The following is a 22383-nucleotide window of genomic DNA, read 5'->3' as shown; positions in this document are numbered from 1 at the left end:
TTCCATTTTACCTATTTAATTTGCTTTGTTCTCTTGGTTGGTTTATCTTTTGTTTTGAAAAGCATACACAGGAGTCTAGGAGCAGCAATAAACTACTGAGAGCTAGCTACTGATTGGTGACTGCATATTTACGTTGTGTCATGGTTACAATTATACGTGCATAAGTCAACACCAGGATTGTTTTGTTTTTAAAAGATAGATAATCCCTTAATTACCCATTCCCCAGTTTTGCATAAGCAACACAGTTATATTAATATACATTTTACCTCTGTGATTACCTTGTATCTAAGCCTCTGCAGACTGCCCCCTTATTTCAGGTCTTTTGACAGACATTTCAGCTAATCAGTGCTCACTCCTCAGTAAATTCACGTGCATGAGCTCAATGTTATCTATATGAAACACATGAACTAACATCCTCTAGTGGTGAAAAACTGTCGAAATTCATTTATATTAGAGACAGCCTTCAAATTTTAGAAATTAGCATATAAACCTCCTAGGTTTAGCTTTCAATTAAAGGGACAGTCTACACCAGAATGTTTATTGTTTTAAAAGATGGATAATCCCTTTATTACCCATTCCCCAGTTTTGCATAACCAACACAGTTATAATAATATACTTTTAACCTCTGTGATTTTCTTGTATCTAAGCCTCTGCAAACTGCCCCTCTTTTCAGTTCTTTTGACAGACTTGCAATCTAGCCAATCAGTGCCTGCTCCCAGATAACTTCACGTGCACGAGCACAGTGTTATCTATATGAAATACGTGAACTAACACCCTCTAGTGGTGAAAAACTGTTAAAATGCAATCTGAAAACAGGTGGGCTTCAAGGTCTAAGAAATTAGCATATGAACCTCCTAGGTTAAGCTTTCAACTAAGAATACCAAGAGAACAAAGCAAAATTGGTGATAAAAGTAAATTGGAAAATTGTTTAAAAATACATGCTCTATCTGAATCATAAAAGTTTATTTTGGCCTAGACTGTCCTTTTAAGAATACCAAGAGAACAAAGCAAAATTGGTGATAAAAGTAAAATGGAAAGTTTTTAAAAATGACATGCCCTATCTGAATCATGAAAGTTTTTTTGGACTTGACTGTCCCTTTAAATGTGTTTGTTTTATGTTCTGTTAAAGAGAATTTTCTTGTGTTCTCTCATTGAGTAAAGTTGTCCAATCAACACTACAGGGCGATGTTAAATAATGGGACAAGGAATCTATACCCTTTTTGTAGCTCTTATAATGTGAATCAAATTGTTTTTGTTGGTAACAACAGTAGCGCAGAATTGAGTGAGACTAAATGCAATATTTAAGAACATTTAAAAGGAATTACAAATACATTTATAAATTAATTTGGTAGCATGTAAAAAAAAAAATATGAATCCATTGTCACTTTAAATATTATATATATTTTAATTGTGACAGGTATATATTTTCTTAATTCCAAATATACTGACATATCCACGGATGTTGAATCATTGGATATATTTTTGTTGAAGCCTATATGAAAAATGTATTAAGCCTCTAATGCTATAGGGTATTTGTAATGTGATACAAGTGCAAAACAAATATTGAGAATGATTAGATGTGTGCTTGAATTGGGTGTTGATGAAAGTCGCCACCACAGATGACATAATGTATCATTTTATAGGGCTAGTGTGCATTCTGACAAAAATTGGTCATCTGTCATATATCAGAAGATTTTGATGTTTACAATCTCCTCTTACATCCAAGAAGTTAAGGGGATTTGAGCCAAGATCCTTGTTAGAAGAAAACAGGTACTTTACCTCTTATACCTACGTTATTCATTGCTTTGGAGATTAAGGACTTTTCACTATGATCTCTGATATATTACAAATCAATAAATAATTGTAAAAGGAGTCAAGTGCTCGAACATCTAGGCTATATCTTGATACATTCTGTAGCATTTTTTTATTCATAATTGCACATAGAAAGTAAGCCACAGATGAAATGTGTTCAAAAATTAACACAGTGTGCAAATGATCTTATGCAGAGTTTTGCTTATGCTTAATCCATGCAGTTTTAAGGGGATATGAAACCCACATTTTTATTTTCATGATTCAGATAGAGCATGTGATTTAAACAACTTTACAATTTACTTCTATTTTCTCATTTTTGTTTTCTTGTTATCCTTACTTAAAAAGGATACCTAGGTAGTCTCAGGAGCTGCTAATTGGTGACTGCACATATATGCCTCATGTTATTGGCTAACCCAATGCATTTAGGTAGCTCCCAATAGTGCATAGCTGCTCTTTGAACAAAGGATACCAAAATAACAAAGCTAATTTTATAATTGAAGTAATTTGGAAAGTTGTTTAAAATTGCTTGCTCTGTCTAAAACATGAGAAAACATTCGGGTTTCATGTCCATTTAAGAACCATTTTGTCTATTTGGGTCTTATTCTTAAACATTACACCCTTTATTTGTAAGGGATTTGTTCAGCCTTAAAGTGAATGTTAAGTTGAATGAATGAGTGTTCAGTTTTTAAAAATACTATTAAAAACAGGGGCACTTTCATTCATGAAACTTTACATTGCAGCATTTTTTTAAAATACTTACCTTTTCTTTAGCAAACACAAACCGTGATACCCGCCCGCAGCTCCTCTGTACTTAGCACTTCAATGAAGAAACCGGCTAACTCCAATCATGGCGTGCATCCCAGCGCGTCCATCTCGTGAGGCCACGCCGTGATTGGAGGAAGCTGGTTTGTCATTGAATTGCTAAGTACAGAGGGAGCTGCGGGCGGAGGATCGTGGTCTGTGTTTGCTAAAGAAAAAGGTAAGTATTTAAATAAATAAAAATAAACGCTGCAATGTAAAGTTTCATGAATGAAAGTGCCCCTGTTTTCAGTAGTATTTTTCAAAACAGGGCACTCATTCATGAAACTTTACATTCACTTTAAGTTTTATTTCTGGAAAAGATAGTTTGTATATTTATATGCAGTGATTGCCTACTGTTCAGGCATTCAAAAATGAAAATATGCTGCTACACAGAGAAAACATTTACTGTACACATATATAAATAAAGATCATAAAGAGACTTTAATGCTTCCTTGGTTATTGTAATGTGACTCCCTGAATGTTTGAAAAGAGCCAAAGCTTACACTAAACGTTCATAAACTTACAAAGAGCTTTGCAGTGCATTTTTTGTGAAGGTTGAATACTTTTCATTATGAACACATTTAACCTATGTCTGTGATGAACTGTCTATTTTGTGTGAGGAAATTTAAAACTGCTAAACGATTTATCTAGACTCCAGATAGCTCAGGACATAGAATACCTATATTAACGATAACAGGTTTAAATTACACCGAAAAAAGTTAATACTGTTTTAATAGTGATGTATTAGATCTCATACTGAATTTAGCTCATGTGGTTCAAATGTTTGTTTGTGTGTCTTATATAAAGAACATTATTGTTGCATGTAACATGAACTGGGCAATGATCATTTTGTAGTTGCATTTGGGGTTGTACAGAGCTAAAATGGAACATTTAAATTGAGAGCTTAAACCTAGAATTTTCCCTGTGTTTTTGTTTTATATTTGAGGGAAAATATAAACACTTGCATTAATATATATTTTTATGAAATTGAATTATAGTATGCTGAATCAGATTAAGCATAAACCTCATCAATGTATTTAATCTGACTAGACAAATGTGTGCTTGATCATATAGGCCTCATGGGAACATTAATAGCCATGGAGGAAAGTGAGACTGCATAGTTATCTAATGTTCAATAGAAAGGATGGTCTTACTGTCATTCATTAATGCCAAGTGGTTCCCACAAGCATTACTAAATGTGCTTAAAGGGATAGTCAACACCAGAATATTTGTTTTTTTTAAAAGATAGATAAACCCTTAATTACCCATTCTCCAGTTTTGTATAACCAACACAGTTATAATAATACATGTTTTACCTCTGTAATTACCTTGTACCTAAGTCTCTGCTGACTGCCCCCTTATTTCAGTTCTTTTGACAGACTTGCGTTTTAGCCAATCAGTACTCACTTCTCTGTAAATTCAAGTGCATGAGCTCAATGTTATCTATATGAAACACATGAACTAACGCCCTCTATTGGTGAAAAACTGTCAAAATGCAATAAAATTAGAGGCCACCTTCAAGGTCTAAGAAATTAGCATATGAACCTCCTAGGTTTATCTTGCAACTAAGAATACCAAAAGAACAAAGAAAAATTGGTGATAAAAGTAAGTTGGAAAGTTGTTTAAAATTACATACCCTATTTGAATCATGAAAGTTTTTTTTGGACTTGACTGTCCCTTTAATCTATTCCTATATAGACTGATTCCAGCAGTTTTTTATATATATATTCTCTCTTCTAGAGAGTTATCTGCTTTGATTTGAATCAGTATAGATGTTTGGTTATCTATTGACAGGTTACCTTGTTTTTAGAGAGCAATCTTAGAAAACACATAGTAGTAATACCTTGTATGTTACTAGTCAGAATCCTTGGCCTTCTCTACAAAATATATATATATATATTTATATATTACACTATGCATACATTGTTTTATTGCGCTTCACAGATATTGCTTTTATTTACAAATTGAAGGTGTGTGGCAACCCTGTGTCCAGCAAGTCTATTGGCGCCATTTTTGCAACATATATACACAAATGAACACACCTATATACATACACCACAGCAAAAAGATTACAACTCACTGAAGGCTCTGATGAGGGTTAGCAATAAACTTTTTTAATTAAGGTATGTACAGTTTTTTTTTTTTTTTTACATAATGTTATTACACACTTCATAGACTACAGTATAGTGTAAATATAATTTTATATGCACTGGGAAACAGTGTGATTCACTGTATTGCTATATTCACTTTATTGCGGGGGTCTGGAACCGAACCCACAATATCTCTGAGGTATGCCTGTATATATATGTGTGTGTGTGTGTGTGTGTGTGTGTATGTATGTATATATATATATATATATATATATATATATATATATATATATATATATATATATATATAGTAGAGGAAAATAACTAGATCTGTGATTACTGCATTTGTAGCTGCAATCTCCATAATAATAGTATAGTCAAAATTAAATCTTCATGGTACAGAAAAGTACACAATTTTAAATGACTTTCAAGTTTACAACTATTATCAAATGTGCTTTGTTCTCTTGGTATTCTTTTTTTGAAGAGTAAACCTAGGTATGCTGATAGGAGCTGTCTTTACAGTTCTATGGCAGCAGGGTTTGCAACTATGTACAACATCACTAAACACTTTGTTGCAAACACTGCTGCCATATGATAAAGACATGCGCATTCTGCTGAGCTCACCTAGGATTACTCTTTAACAAAGGATACTTAGAGGACTAAGCAATATTGATAATATAAATAAATTAGAAAGTTGTTTAAAATTCCATGCTTTATCCATCCCATTTAATTTTAATTTTGACTTTACTGTCCCTTTAAACTATTCATTGCTATAACATTTGAAGTTACATTTTTTGTATTCAATATGTCTTTGCACACACATAGGCCCTAGTTGCCAGTGCGCCTGCTGCACCAATGGCAATTCCTCCCCTGGCACAGGTTCCTTAATAATGAACACACACAGATCCACTTTAGAGTTCCCATCTTGGATGGAGGGTGCAAAGAATGCAGTTACTCTGGGGCTAAACTACATAAACTTATGCATAGCCCATATTTGAAATTCAGCTGTGTGTTTAGTCATAGATTCTTTTCTACCTTGAAAAAGCTATAAAGACGTAAACTGGGGTGATCCTGATGCTGATAATTATGCTAAAGTGTACAGCCAGTGAAAGATTAGAACAGGATAAATACATCCATTTTTGTCTGTGTTTCAAGATTTTAAGTACCTATAAAATACCAGTCTTTGATAATAAACCTTAGGAATTACTAACCGTACATATTGACTATGTGATCCACTTTTGGTGTGGATCCCTTATGTTTGATATAAAAAATGGTGAGTTACATTTTATAAATTCAATGGCTAAAACGGTAAGTCTTATAGTATATTCCTAGGTGGCAAAAGGTAAGTTGTTCTCAAAGATCTATTTCAAAGGGAATAATGAAGCTTGGGTAAGGGGCATATCATTCATTAAAGAGTTCTGTATTGTGTAATGCATCAAGGGTCAGATGTGTTCGTTTCTTTGAAATCACTATGCTGTTCACAAGTGCCCTTACTCTTTTTGACATGACTGTTTGATCTTGGCTTCCACCTCCATTCAACCCCATTACCACCATTCCCTGGAGCTCCTTCATTATGAGTTTTTCTAAACATGTTAGAGATAATTTCACAAAACCACTGAGTTCTTATAATGACAGTATTGTGGCTTCCATTCACTTTTTTTTTTTTTTCATTTGTGTGTTGATGTGACATTTTTTTCATTTTTATATTTCGGTAGGAGTAATTTTTTTTTCTTTTTTTGTTTTTGTTTCTCCTTGTGTCACCAGTGCACCTATTCCATTCTTCCATCGCTGTGCTCCTGTGAACATTTCCTGCTATGCCAAGTTTGCAGAAGCCCTGATCACTTTTGTCAGTGACAATAGTGTCCTACACAGGCTGATTAGTGGAGTAATGACCAGCAAAGAAATTATTATGGGACTTTGCTTGTTATCACTAGGTAATGGTTTTTCTAATTACTAGCCTTCATTGTGTAGTATTGTAGAACAATATAACCTCTTCTTCTAGAAGAGGGATCTGCACTCAATTGTGGGGATATACCAGCTAAAATCAGTAAAAGTTATACAAATAATAATAAAAAAAAATATTTAAAAAAATATGTAAATTTTGTTTGTATTTAGTTTGCAATCCCTAAGCATACGATTTGATAACTGAAAACTAATTTCTTTGTTTAATTATGAAGCCCACATTGTATAGTATGTGTATAAACTTTAAGCAGGGCTCGACAAACCCAGTAGTCAAGGAGCCACTGGCTCCTAGAATTTTACTACTGGCACCTAACGTTTTGGGTTATTCTCCATATATCTATATACAAATACCTCTGGCTCCTAAAAATATGACTGGCTCCTAAATTGTTAACCAATTTGTCGACCCCTGCTTTAAAGCTTCATTTTTAGCATTACATGAGACTGTATCATTGTATTGAGTTCAAATCGCATAGAGCTCTAAATAGAGGTTCAAAAGTCTAGAGTGTTGTTATCCTGTACTTATAGATTGCTACTTAATGTGATCAACAAAGATGAACACTGCAGTGATTGTTTTCATTTGCATTTTGATAAAGTAGTGGTTTGTCAGGTGGCACCACTGCAGAATTATGAAATAAATATGCATTTTGTTTATACTGCTAGAGGTAAGAATTAAGTGATATAAAAGTCTTTATTTTACAGGCTTTATATTCCACAAGGGTTGTACTTAGAAACTTATTATACTGCATGACAATTTTCTGTGGTCTTTTGGGCTTCCTTTTTTTCTCCTCTTAGTTACAGGATTAGACATAAACCCTCTTCACTAATAATAATATTTTATGCAATTTACACAGCTTATTTTTTCCTTTTCTTTTACAAAGATATGACGAGTCCACGGATTTCATCCTTACTTGTGGGATATTAAACTCCTGCTAACAGGAAGTGGCAAAGAGCACCACAGCAGAGCTGTATATATATAGCCCCTCCCTTCCCCTCCACCCTCAGTCATTCTCTTTGCCTGTGTTATACAGGTGGCCCTCGTTTTACAACGGTTCAATTTACACCGTTTCAGAATAACAACCTTTTTTTCCAGTCATGTGACTGCTATTGAAAAGCATTGAGAAGCAGTGCATTTATTAAAATAGCCAGTAGGTGGAGCTGTCCACTTGTGTTGCAGCAAAGCCAAGCAAGCTGAAATTAATCCGTTTAACCAGACCTGAGCTATCGAGCAGATTTCAAAGGAACAAGATCTTCCTGTCTATAAATCAGTCCAGATTGGAATGATTAGAAAGAACTGTTTGCAGATAAATGCAAGTGAAGTATGTGTTGTGTGATTATTTTATTAGGTTTATAATGCTTTTTAGCAAATTTTTTGTTCATTTAACTTAGTTTAATTATATATTCTGTGTTGTGTGATTATTTTATTAGGTTTATAATGCTGTTAAGCATTTAAAGTCTTCATTTCAAAGCTTTAAAAATAATGTATTAGGTGTTACTTATGACAATTTTGAGAGGGGCCTGGAACCTAACTCCCTCGCTTCCCATTGACTTACATTATAAACTGGGTTTCAATTTACAACGGTTTCAATTTACAACCATTCCTTCTGGAACCTAACCCCAGCGTAAACTGAGGGCTACCTTGTACTAGGAAGAGGTAAAGTGAGGTGCTAGTTTTATTTTCTTCAATCAAGAAGTTTTTTATTTTAAATGGTACCGGTGTGTACTATTTTCCTCAGGGGGATATGGAAGAAGATTTCTGCCCTGAGGTTAATGATCTTAGCAGTTGTAACTAAGATCCATGCTGGTTCCCACAAGACTTCTGAAGGTAATACATGAGACATCTTCAGTGTGGAGGCCGGTTTCATGCTACAAGCAGCATTAAGGTATGTGCAGCCTTTTATTTCTGAAGAGACTTGATATATCAGAACTGGCTGGCATTTATTTCCCTATATGGGAATGGGGTAAGCAGTAAACCTGTTTCACAGAAGTTTATTACTAGAGTCCCCTGTTATTATTTATTATTTTTCTGACATAAGGACATATGACACTCTGAGAGAGGCATAAGAACTTTTAACCCCTTAAGGACCAGCGACGTACCCTGTATGTCGCTGGCCTTTTTTTGGGACTTGATTGTTTTATTGCGTGGTCTTGCTACCAGCGTTGAGACTGCTCTATTCCACAAAGCCTGCTGGAGGGAGTGCATTAATAGCGTGTTCATGCTAGACTTGTGCTATTATGTCCTGAAAAAACCCTTAACGACCAGTGACATACAGGGTACATTGTGGTCATTAAGGGGTTAATCAACAAACTGTTAAAACGATTAAAGGGATACTCAGGTTAAATAAAATTTTCCTGATTCAGATACAGCATGTCCTTTTAAACAACTTTCCAATTTACTTCCATTAAAGGGCCACTGTAAGTAAATATTTTCTATGCCTGTTACTAACTAACTATCCCAAATACGCTTTTTATCAATAGCATTTCATTAACATATCTCTACCGTATATCAGAAATCTTGTCTGCAAATTTAATTGTTTTCCAAACCCACTCCATGGGTATCCTTTGCTCTGTACCAATCCGTTTACAATACCTAGGTTTCAAAATGGCGCTTTAAACACAAAGTTATTTGTTTAAGTATTTTGAACATGCAGTGCTGAAAATAGTGGGCAGGATAACGTGACATCATCAGCGAATAAAAGATATAACTTTTAGAACGTTATGAAACTTAGTTTTGGAGAAAATATAGGTCAGTAGGTTTTAATTAATGTTTATTAACATTAATATGTTAGTTATTTAGCTTAAAAATTATAACAGAAAGTAATCCTTTTAAAAAAATGTACACAGTCTTTTATATTTACAATTTTTGAGTCACCAGATCCTACTGAGCATGTGCAAGAATTCAGACTATACGTATATGCATTTGTGATTGGCTGATTTCTATCACATGGTACAAGGGGAGTGGAAATATACATAACTGAAATTTGTTATAAAAAAATCTACTACTCATTTGAAGTTCAGACTAAGTGCTATTGCAATTGTCTTGTTATCTTGCATTTGTTGATTATGCAAATCTAATGTGTTGACTGGTCCTTTGTTATTTTTTATTATATATCCAGCATGACTTGCTGGGATGTGTTTTGTGTTCCACTTAGCTGTATGTTAAACCGCTTCCATGCGGTTGTGTTTGGGCCTACTCAAACTTCGGCCATAAGGGGCGGGGCTTGTCTTCACATGCTCAGATGCGCACTTCCTTCTGACAGAGGAGCAGCAAGCAGTAACTCTGGTTGCTCCTGGACAGTAGTCTCTGGCTTGGAGTGTTGGCTATTGATTCTGAAGTACCCTGGGGGCAGGTAGGCGCCACAGCACTGCGGTGCAGAGGGTGTTTTTGTGTAAACTGATATTTTTCACTTTAGAGCCTTATTTTTTTCACCTTTCTCATAGGGTGCAATCATTTTTGGATATACTTATTAGTTTTAGTGAATTTTGGTAGCAAATTAACGTTATTTAATCAGTTTTGGAAAAATTGTTCACTTTTTTTTTCTTAAAGGGACATGAAACCCAATGTTTTTCTTTCGGGATTTAGAAAGAGCATGTCATTTTACACAACTTTCTAATTTACTTCTATTATCTCATTTGCTTCATTCTCTTGATATCACTTGCTGAAAAGCATATCTAGATATGCTCAGTAGCTGCTGATTGGTTGCTGCACATAGAGGCCTTGTGTGATTGGCTCACACATGTGCATTGCTATTTCTTTAACAAAGGATATCTAAAGAATTGAGCAAATTAGATAATAGAAGTAAATTGGAAAGTTGTTTAAAATTACATGCCCTATCTGAATCATGAAAGTTTAATTTTGACTAGACAGCCCCTTTAAAGGCACAGTACACGTTTTTCAAAGTTATATTTAAAACAATTAATAAAGTGTGTCTATTATTAGTCTGTTCAACATGTCTGACATTGAGGATTCTCATTGTTCTATGTGTTTAGAAGCTATTGTGGAACCCCCTCTTACATTGTGCACCTCTTGTACTGAAAGGGTCTTACATTGTAAAGACCATATTTTAGGTCAAGATAGTGTGCCTAAGGATGATGCTCAATCTGAACAGAATCAATTATGCCATCCAATTCTTCCCAAGTGTCACAACCTTTAACTCCCACACAAGCGACGGCCAGTACCTCTAGTGCGTCTAATTCCTTTACTTTGCAGGAGATGGCTGCAGTTATGTCAACTACCCTTACTGAGGTATTATCTAAATTACCAGTGTTGCAGGGTAAACGCAGTAGGTCAGGTATTAATGTAAATACTGAATCCTCTGATGCTTTATTGGCTATTTCCAATGTACCCTCACAGTGTTCTGAGTTGGGGTCAGGGAATTGCTGACTCAGGGAATGTGTTACCTCAGGCAGATTCAGACGTCCTTTAAATTTAAGCTTGAACACCTCTGTCTGTTACTTCGGGAGGTCTTAGCGACTCTGGATGATTGTGATCCTATTATGATACCACCAGAGAAATTGTGTAAAATGGACAAATATCTAGAAGTGCCTACTTATACTGATGTTTTTCCGGTTCCTAAAAGAATTTCAGAAATTATTAAGAAGGAATGGGATAGACCAGGTATACCATTTTCTCCCCCTCCTACTTTTAAGAAAATGTTTTCCATATCGGACACCATACGGGACTTGTGGCAGACGGTCCCTAAGGTGGAGGGAGCTATATATACCTTGGCTAAGCATACAACTATACCCATTGAGGACAGTTGTGCTTTCAAAGACCCTATGGATAAAAAATTAGAGGGTCTCCTAAAGAAATTGTTTATTAATCAGGGTTTTCTTTTACAACCTACTGCTTGCATTGTTCCAGTAACTACTGCAGCAGCCTTTTGGTTTGAAGCTCTGGAAGAGTCCCTGAAGGTTGAGACTACGTTAGATGACATTTTGGATAGATGATGCCGCTTTTCAAATTGCTAAATTAGCGGTGAAAAATGCAGCATTTGCTATTTTAGCGCGTAGAATGTTGTGGCTCAAATCTTGGTCTGCTGATGAGTCATCAAAACATAAGCTTTTAGCTATTTCCTTTAAAGGTAAGACCCTTTTCGGCCCAGAATTGAAGAAAATCATTTCTGACATTACAGGAGGTAAAGGCCATGCCCTACCTCCGGATAAGTCTGTTAAGATGAGGGGTAAACAGAATAATTTTCGAAGACTGCGACTTGGTCGTCCCTTCATACTTTTTCCAAATTTTACAAATTTGATACTTTTGCTTCTTCTGAGGCTATTTTTGGGAGAAAGGTTCTTCAAGCAGTGGTGCCTTCCGTTTAGGTTCCTGTCTTATCCCTCCCTTTCATCCGTGTCCTTTTGCTTTGGTATTGGTTACCCACAAGTAAGGATGAAATCCGTGGACTCGTCATATCTTTGTAAAAGAAAAGTAAATTTCTCTTGTTAAGTGTATCCAGTCCACGGATCATCCATTACTTATGGGATACTAACTCCTCCCCAACAGGAAGTGCAAGAGGATTCACCCAGCAGAGCTGCTATATAGCTCCTCCCCTAACTGCCATTACCAGTCATTCTCTTGCACCCAACGAATAGATAGGATGTGTGAGAGGACTGTGGTGATTATACTTAGTTTCATACCTTCAATCAAAAGTTTGTTATTTTATAATAGCACCGGAGTGTGTTATTCCTTCTCTGGTAGAATTTGAAGAAGAATCTACCTGAGTTTTTCTATGATTTTAGCCGGAGTAGTTAAGATCATATTGCTGTTTCTCGGCCATCTGAGGAGAGGTAAACTTCAGATCAGGGGACAGCGGGCAGATTAATCTGCAAAGAGGTATGTAGCAGCTTATTATTTTCTGACAATGGAATTGATGAGAAAATTCTGCCATACCGATATAATGTAAACTCAGCCTTAAATGCAGTAGCAGCAACTGGTATCAGGCTGTCATGTATGTATATTTTACACTTCAGTATTCTGGGGAATGGCACTTCACTGGAATTATACTGTATGCATAAGACTTTAGCCTAATTTGCAGGGACTAGCAACAGGCTTTTTAATAACACTCAATTTATTAATGTTAAACGTTTTTTGCTGGCATGTAAAATCGTTTAATTTTCTGAGGTACTGGGTGAAAAAATGTTTTGGGCACTATTTTTTTCCACTTGGCAGTCGTTTTATTTAATTTATGACAGTTTACTGATCTCTCTCACTGTTATTCACTCACAGCAGAGCTGTGAGATTGTAGTTGACTGTGATAAAAAAACGTTTATTTCTGTATTATTATTTTTTTTTTTTTTTTTTTTACAAAGATTTGATGCTATAACTTTTCAGTTTATTAATTTTCAACTGTCATAACTTTTTCTGTGCTTCTTATAGGCACAGTACGTTTTCATATTATAGTAAATTACTTGAAAAGTATTTCCAAGTTGCTAGTTTATTTGCTAGTGTGTTAAACATGTCTGATTCAGAGGAAGATATCTGTGCTATATGTGCTAAAGCCAAAGTGGAGCCCAATAGAAATTTATGTACTAACTGTATTGATGCTACTTTAAATAAAAGTCAATCTGTACAAATTGAACATATTTCACCAAACAACGAGGGGAGAGTTATGCCGACTAACTCGCCTCACGTGTCAGTACCTGCATCTCCCGCTCGGGAGGTGCGTGATATTGTAGCGCCGAGTACATCTGGGCGGCCATTACAAATCACATTACAGGATATGGCTACTGTTATGATTGAAGTTTTGGCTAAATTACCAGAACTAAGAGGTAAGCGTGATCACTCTGGGGTGAGAACAGAGTGCGCTGATAATATTAGGGCCATGTCAGACACTGCGTCACAATTTGCAGAACATGAGGACGGAGAGCTTCATTCTGCGGGTGACGGTTCTGATCCAAACAAACTGGATTCAGATATTTCAAATTTTAAATTTAAGCTGGAAAACCTCCGTGTATTACTAGGGGAGGTGTTAGCGGCTCTGAATGATTGTAACACAGTTGCAATACCAGAGAAAATGTGTAGGTTGGATAAATATTTTGCGGGTACCGGCGAGTACTGACGTTTTTCCTATACCTAAGAGACTTACTGAAATTGTTATTAAGGAGTGGGATAGACCCGGTGTGCCGTTCTCACCCCCTCCGATATTTAGAAAGATGTTTCCAATAGACGCCACCACACGGGACTTATGGCAAACGGTCCCTAAGGTGGAGGGAGCAGTTTCTACTTTAGCTAAGCGTACCACTATCCCGGTGGAGGATAGCTGTGCCTTTTCAGATCCAATGGATAAAAAGTTAGAGGGTTACCTTAAGAAAATGTTTGTTCAACAAGGTTTTATATTGCAACCTCTTGCATGCATTGCGCCTGTCACGGCTGCAGCAGCATTTTGGTTTGAGTCTCTGGAAGAGACACTTGAATCAGCTCCATTAGATGAGATTACACACAAGCTTAAAGCCCTTAAGTTAGCTAACTCATTTATTTCAGATGCCGTAGTACATTTAACTAAACTTACGGCTAAGAATTCCAGATTCGCCATTCAGGCACGCAGAGCACTGTGGCTAAAATCCTGGTCAGCTGACGTTACTTCTAAATCTAAATTGCTTAATATACCTTTCAAAGGGCAGACCTTATTCGGGCCCGGGTTGAAAGAAATTATCGCTGACATTACAGGAGGTAAAGGCCATGCCCTGCCTCAAGACAGAGCCAAACCTAAGGCTAGACAGTCTAATTTTCGTTCCTTTCGTAATTTCAAAGCAGGAGCAGCATCAACTTCCTCTGCACCAAAACAGGAAGGAGCTGTTGCTCGCTACAGACAAGGCTGGAGACCTAACCAGTCCTGGAACAAGGGCAAGCAGGCCAGGAAACCTGCTGCTGCCCCTAAGACAGCATGAATCGAGGGCCCCCGATCCGGGAACGGATCTAGTGGGGGGCAGACTTTCTCTCTTCGCCCAGGCTTGGGCAAGAGATGTCCAGGATCCCTGGGCGTTAGAGATCATATCTCAGGGATACCTTCTAGACTTCAAATTCTCTCCCCCAAGAGGGAGATTTCATCTGTCAAGGTTGTCAACAAACCAAATAAAGAAAGAGGCGTTTCTACGCTGCGTACAAGATCTTTTATTAATGGGAGTGATCCATCCGGTTCCGCGGTCAGAACAAGGACAAGGGTTTTACTCAAATCTGTTTGTGGTTCCCAAAAAAGAGGGAACTTTCAGGCCAATCTTGGATTTAAAGATCCTAAACAAATTCCTAAGAGTTCCATCGTTCAAAATGGAAACTATTCGGACAATTTTACCCATGATCCAAAAGGGTCAGTACATGACCACAGTGGATTTAAAGGATGCTTACCTTCACATACCGATTCACAAAGATCATTACCGGTATCTAAGGTTTGCCTTTCTAGACAGGCATTACCAGTTTGTAGCTCTTCCATTCGGATTGGCTACGGCTCCGAGAATCTTCACAAAGGTTCTGGGTGCTCTTCTGGCGGTACTAAGACCGCAAGGAATTGCGGTAGCTCCGTACCTAGACGACATTCTGATACAAGCTTCAAGCTTTCAAACTGCCAAGTCTCATACAGAGTTAGTACTGGCATTTCTAAGGTCGCATGGATGGAAGGTGAACGAAAAGAAGAGTTCTCTCTTTCCACTCACAAGAGTTCCCTTCTTGGGGACTCTTATAGATTCTGTAGAAATGAAGATTTACCTGACAGAAGACAGGTTAACAAAGCTTCAAAATGCATGCCGTGTCCTTCATTCCATTCAACACCCGTCAGTAGCTCAATGCATGGAGGTGATCGGCTTAATGGTAGCAGCAATGGACATAGTACCCTTTGCACGTCTACATCTCAGACCGCTGCAATTGTGCATGCTAAGTCAGTGGAATGGGGATTACTCAGACTTGTCCCCTACTCTGAATCTGGATCAAGAGACCAGAAATTCTCTTCTATGGTGGCTTTCTCGGCCACATCTGTCCAGGGGGATGCCATTCAGCAGGCCGGACTGGACAATTGTAACAACAGACGCCAGCCTACTAGGTTGGGGCGCTGTCTGGAATTCTCTGAAGGCTCAGGGACAATGGAATCAGGAGGAGAGTCTCCTACCAATAAACATTCTGGAATTGAGAGCAGTTCTCAATGCCCTTCTGGCTTGGCCCCAGTTAACAACTCGGGGGTTCATCAGGTTTCAGTCGGACAACATCACGACTGTAGCTTACATCAACCATCAGGGAGGGACAAGAAGCTCCCTAGCAATGATGGAAGTATCAAAGATAATTCGCTGGGCAGAGTCTCACTCTTGCCACCTGTCAGCAATCCACATCCCGGGAGTGGAGAACTGGGAGGCGGATTTCTTAAGTCGTCAGACTTTTCATCCGGGGGAGTGGGAACTTCATCCGGAGGTCTTTGCCCAAATACTTCGACGTTGGGGCAAACCAGAGATAGATCTCATGGCATCTCGACAGAACGCCAAGCTTCCTCGTTACGGGTCCAGATCCAGGGATCCGGGAGCGGTTCTGATAGATGCTTTGACAGCACCTTGGACCTTCGGGATGGCTTATGTGTTTCCACCCTTCCCAATGCTTCCTCGATTGATTGCCAGAATCAAACAGGAGAGAGCATCAGTGATTCTAATAGCGCCTGCATGGCCACGCAGGACTTGGTATGCAGATCTAGTGGACATGTCATCCTGTCCACCTTGGTCGCTACCTCTGAAACAGGACCTTCTGATCCAGTGTCCCTTCAAACATCAAAATCTAATTTCTCTGAAGCTGACTGCTTGGAAATTGAACGCTTGATTTTATCAAAACGTGGTTTTTCTGAGTCAGTTATTGATACCTTAATACAGGCTAGGAAGCCTGTTACCAGAAAGATTTACCATAAGATATGGCGCAAATACTTATATTGGTGCGAATCCAAGAGTTACTCATGGAGTAAGGTTAGGATTCCGAGGATATTGTCTTTTCTACAAGAAGGTTTAGAAAAGGGTTTATCCGCTAGTTCCTTAAAGGGACAGATTTCAGCTCTGTCCATTCTTTTACACAAACGTCTGTCAGAAGTTCCGGACGTTCAAGCTTTTTGTCAGGCTTTAGCTAGGATCAAGCCTGTGTTTAAAACTGTTGCTCCACCATGGAGTTTGAACTTAGTTCTTAATGTTTTACAGGGGGTTCCGTTTGTACCCCTTCATTCCATTGATATCAAGTTGTTATCTTGGAAAGTTCTGTTTTTAATGGCGATTTCCTCGGCTCGAAGAGTCTCTGAGTTATCTGCCTTACATTGTGATTCTCCTTATCTGATTTTTCATTCAGACAAGGTAGTTCTGCGTACTAAACCTGGGTTCCTACCTAAGGTGGTCACTAACAGGAATATCAATCAAGAGATTGTGGTTCCATCTTTGTGTCCTAATCCTTCTTCGAAAAAGGAACGTCTGCTACACAATCTAGATGTAGTCCGTGCCCTGAAATTTTATCTACAGGCAACTAAGGAATTTCGACAAACGTCTTCCCTGTTTGTCGTTTATTCTGGTCAGAGGAGAGGTCAAAAAGCTTCGGCTACCTCTCTCTCCTTTTGGCTTCGTAGCATAATACGGTTAGCCTATGAGACTGCTGGACAGCAGCCTCCTGAAAGAATTACAGCACATTCTACTAGAGCTGTGGCTTCCACTTGGGCCTTTAAGAATGAGGCTTCTGTTGAACAGATTTGCAAGGCTGCAACTTGGTCTTCTCTTCATACTTTTTCCAAATTTTACAAATTTGACACTTTTGCTTCTTCGGAGGCTGTTTTTGGGAGAAAGGTTCTTCAGGCAGTGGTTCCTTCCGTATAAAGAGCCTGCCTGTCCCTCCCGTCATCCGTGTACTTTAGCTTTGGTATTGGTATCCCATAAGTAATGGATGATCCGTGGACTGGATACACTTAACAAGAGAAAACATAATTTATGCTTACCTGATAAATGTATTTCTCTTGTGGTGTATCCAGTCCACGGCCCGCCCTGTCACTTTAAGGCAGGTAATTTTTCCATTAAACTACAGTCACCACTGCACCCTATGGTTTTCCTTTCTCTGCATGTTTTCGGTCGAATGACTGGTAATGGCAGTTAGGGGAGGAGCTATATAGCAGCTCTGCTGGGTGAATCCTCTTGCACTTCCTGTTGGGGAGGAGTTAGTATCCCATAAGTAATGGATGATCCGTGGACTGGATACACCACAAGAGAAATAAATTTATCAGGTAAGCATAAATTATGTTTTATGCTTACCTGATAAATTAATTTCTTTTATGATATGACGAGTCCACGACCCACCCTGTTATTTTAAGACAGATTTATTTTATTTTTTGTAAACTTCAGTCACCTCTGCACCTTTTAGCCTTTCCTTTTCTCTTCCTATACCTTCGGCCGAATGACTGAGGGTGGAGGGGAAGGGAGGGGCTATATATACAGGTCTGCTGTGGTGCTCTTTGCCACTTCCTGTTAGCAGGAGGTTAATATCCCACAAGTAAGGATGAAATCCGTGGACTCGTCATATCGTAAAAGAAATTAATTTATCAGGTAAGCATAAATTTACTTTTTTGCATGACCGAAAAATGCATTGAGATATAGAAAAGATATGTTTGTCTCATCTACTAGCCTCAGAAAGGTCTGCATATAAAAAGAATGAGCACATTTTGATAATGCAATTATATTGGAAAGTTTTTTGTTATTTAAATCATGAAACTTTAATTTTTACTTAATTACAATGGCTGACCTCGGGTATATCATTGTAGAGTTTTATTATTGTATTGATATGCATTAACTATTGAAAATTTTTGTAGCAAGAAATACATTGAGGAAACAAAGTGGAGAGCAAACTTATGATAACCTAAAAATCTCTCTCATTATAGAATATGAACATAATAACTCTGTAGCTTTTCTGTGGCCTTTTATAGTAGATTTATCTACTTCACTTCTGTATTTTTTTCATGAATGCTAAACAATTGTTGTGTTATTAAAAGCATGGTTCTTCAATAGAACAAAGAACTTCTGTACTTTTTTATTTCTAAGATGTAAACTTGGCCTCCCCTACATTGTTCTCATTAACTATTCCAAAACTGTTTTAAAAACACCACCTGTTATAGGTAGACTCTATGTAGAAAATTAATGATTATTTTAACTGATTAAATAAGCTAGAATGTTTTTTTTTACCTTGTTTAAATTAAATCTTTAAAACCATTCTTGACTTTTTCATGTTTAATATTGTTATTTTATGAAACGTATCTACAATTTTACATTTTCTCTTACAATGTATATATTACTTTTAAAGGGACATTATAAAATTGTGGGCTTACCAATTTCTGTTAGAAGTTGAAGTGTGCACTCCAACTTAACACTGCTATTAGGCCCAGTTTTCGGTTGTACCCTCTAATTACCCATTTATAGCAGTTCCTAATTGGATGCAGCAGAGAAAGAAACCTAGGTTACAATATGGTGGCACTCATTACTTTAGGGGCACTTTTTCTTTATTTAAACAACTAATATAATAAAAAAATACATCTGCATATTATTCTCAGGCCAATATTTTGAATATGTAATTATATCTAGCATGTATTTATTGTTGACTGTCCCTTTAACTTTCTCATGGCATGATTCTTATTTTATAATATTTTATTTCTAGTTACAATTAGGTATGATGTCAGAATATTACAATGTCTCCAAAACTTTTCATTCAGATTAGGTCATTATTTTTCAATATTTTCCTGTTAAGGACAAAAGCATTTCACAAAATAGAGAAACAGAAATCAGTGATCTGGCGAGAGCATCTAGTCCAAATGGTAAACCTCCTAACTTGGCCTACAAAAATGGGTTTGAAAAAAAGTATATATAGGAAGCTCCAAATGGGGCTATGGTGTGTTCGGGATATTGAATTACAAATATACAAAAGAATTCTGAAAACATAATAAAAGATCATAAAAATACAGTTCTAAATATATGCACATATATTATAACAATATCTCTGAAAAGGTTAAATATATTATGCACTATGAATTTTTTTTATTTGTGTGGGTACAAAAAGAAATGATGTTAGTGTCCATTTAACCAAAAACTTATGACAAAAAGCTTATAAAAAGATGATCTCAATAAAGAACTTAATGTGTCCTAGTATAAAATAAACCAGTGTTGAGATATTCCACTATAAAGAAAGTGTATGTCCAAGCGTTCAAAATCCTCTTAAAGGACCACTAAATACAGTGGAAGTGCATTATTGTCATAATAAAAAGGCAATGATTTTACACTCTGAGTTTCAAATAAGCAGTAGATTTCTTGAGCGTCCTTTTAACCCCTTAATGACCACAGCACTTTTCCATTTTCTGTCCGTTTGGGACCAAGGCTATTTTTACATTTTTGCGGTGTTTGTGTTTAGCTGTAATTTTCCTCTTACTTATTTACTGTACCCACACATATTATATATCGTTTTTCTCGCCATTAAATGGACTTTCTAAAGATACCATTATTTTCATCATATCTTATAATTTACTATAAAAAAATTATAAAATATGAGGAAGAAAATGGAAAAAAACACACTTTTTCTAACATTGATCCCCAAAATCTGTTACACATCTACAACCACCAAAAAACTCCCATGCTAAATAGTTTCTAAATTTTGTCCAGAGTTTAGAAATACCCAATTTTTACATGTTCTTTGCTTTTTTTGCAAGTTATAGGGCAATAAATACAAGTAGCACTTTGCTATTTCCAAACCACTTTTTTTCAAAATTAGCGCTAGTTACATTGGGACACTGATATCTTTCAGGAATCCCTGAATATCCCTTGACATGTATATATTTTTTTTTAGAAGACATCCCAAAGTATTGATCTAGGCCCATTTTGGTATATTTGATGCCACCATTTCACCGCCAAATGCCATCAAATAAAAAAAATCGTTCACTTTTTCACAAATTTTTTTCACAAACTTTAGGTTTCTCACTGAAATTATTTACAAACAACTTGTGCAATTATGGCATAAATGGTTGTAAATGCTTCTCTGGGATCCCCTTTGTTCAGAAATAGCAGACATATATGGCTTTGGCGTTGCTTTTTGGTAATTAGAAGGCCGCTGAATGCCACTGTGCACCACACGTGTATTATGCCCAGCAGTGAAGGGGTTAGTTAGGGAGCATGTAGGGAGCTTGTAGGGTTAATTTTAGCTTTAGTGTAGTGCAGTAGACAACCCCAAGTATTGATCTAGGCACATTTTGGTATATTTCATGCCACCATTTCACCGCCAAATGCGATCAAAATTGAAAAAAACGCTACATTTTTCACAATTTAATGTTTCTCACTATGAAATTATTTACTAACAGCTTGTGCAATTATGGCACACATGGTGTGTAAATGCTTCTCTATGATCCCCTTTGTTCAGAAATAGCAGACATATATGACTTTGGCGTTGCTTTTTGGTAATAATTAGAAGGCCGCTAAATGCAGCTGCGCATCACACGTGTATTATGGCTAGCAGTGAAGGGGTTAATTAGGTAGCTTATAAGGAGCTTGCAGGGTTAAATTTAGCTTTAGTGTAGAGATCATCATCCCAACTGACACATCACACCCCCTGATCCCTCCCACAACGCTGTCTTCCCTCCCCACCCCACAATTGTCCCCCGCCATCTTAAGTACTGGCAGAAAGTCTGCCAGTACTAAAATAAAAGTTTTGTTTTTTTTCTGTTTAAAAAAATAAAATAATTCTGCTGTGTAGGACCCCCCCCCTTAGCCCCAACCTCCCTGATCCCCCCCAAACAGCTCTCTACCCCCCTCCTCTGCCTTATTGTGCACCATTGTGGGTACTGGCAGCTGTCTGCCAGTACCCAGTTTGAATCAAAAGTTTATTTTAATATTTTCTGTAGTGTAGCTTACCCCCCTTAACACCCAACCCCCCACCCTCCTCCCCAGATCATTAATATTTTTTATTCCCACCCTCTCTCCCACTGAAGTCCCACCTTGTGCCTCTTCCACTTCAATTTATTTTTTTGGCAGTTTCACACGTGCACGCACGCTCCGTGCACGCGGCACACGCGCCCGTGCACGCGCACCGCACGCGCGCACACCGCGATCCCGCCCCCCTCCATCTACTGATGGCCTCCCTGGACACGCTCCCCACCCCACCAACGATCATAGCCGATGCAGAGAGGGCCACAGAGTGGCTCTCTCTGCATCGGACTGCTTAAAAAAGTTATTGCAGGATGCCTCTATATCGAGGCATCACTGCAATAACATGAAAGCAGCTGGAAGTGATCAGGATCGCTTCCACTGCTTTCAAAGACCAACGACGTGCAGGGTACGTCCTTGGTCGTTAAGGACATTTTTTTGGAGGACGTACCCTGCACGTCGTTGGTCATTAAGGGGTTAAACAAATGTATCCAGATCAAAAATCCCCAAGCAATATCTTCAGGTGTAAGGCATACCAATTATCCAAGTGTGCCTAAAATAAAAATACTTGCATACTATAAAATAACATCAGCTATGGTGCTAATTAATATAGGCTTACCGTCTACAAAAACACCTCCTAAAGAACTCAAGCAGTTGATGTCCACGTGTTTCGGCTCCCAAATGAGCCTCTTTTCAAGCCTTACGTTTGGTTAGTTCGCTAGCGAAAGCTAGAAAGGGCTTTTGAAGCGTTGCCCCATAGAAGTCTATAGGGAAAGGGATTAAGAGCAACCGCACTGTCCGACCTCCAGATGTTAGCGTGCCTGATTCTTTTGCTTAA

At 37.5% G+C, this 22383-nt stretch overlaps 1 protein-coding gene across 2 annotated transcripts in view; it reads left to right on the top strand.

The window, feature by feature from the left end:
- The window catches only part of SLC44A1 (solute carrier family 44 member 1), a 454935-nt gene that overhangs the window by 240544 nt on the left and 192008 nt on the right, over window positions 1–22383 (top strand). For both annotated transcript variants that reach the window (XM_053702619.1, XM_053702618.1), the window contains exon 6: window positions 6468–6637. In XM_053702619.1, the coding sequence (XP_053558594.1) occupies window positions 6468–6637 (170 nt within the window). The remainder of the gene's footprint in view (window positions 1–6467; window positions 6638–22383) is intronic.

Source organism: Bombina bombina, chromosome 2, assembly GCF_027579735.1.
Source record: "Bombina bombina isolate aBomBom1 chromosome 2, aBomBom1.pri, whole genome shotgun sequence".
NCBI classification, from domain to species: Eukaryota; Metazoa; Chordata; class Amphibia; order Anura; family Bombinatoridae; genus Bombina; species Bombina bombina.
This window is presented reverse-complemented; position numbering and strand designations above follow the sequence as displayed.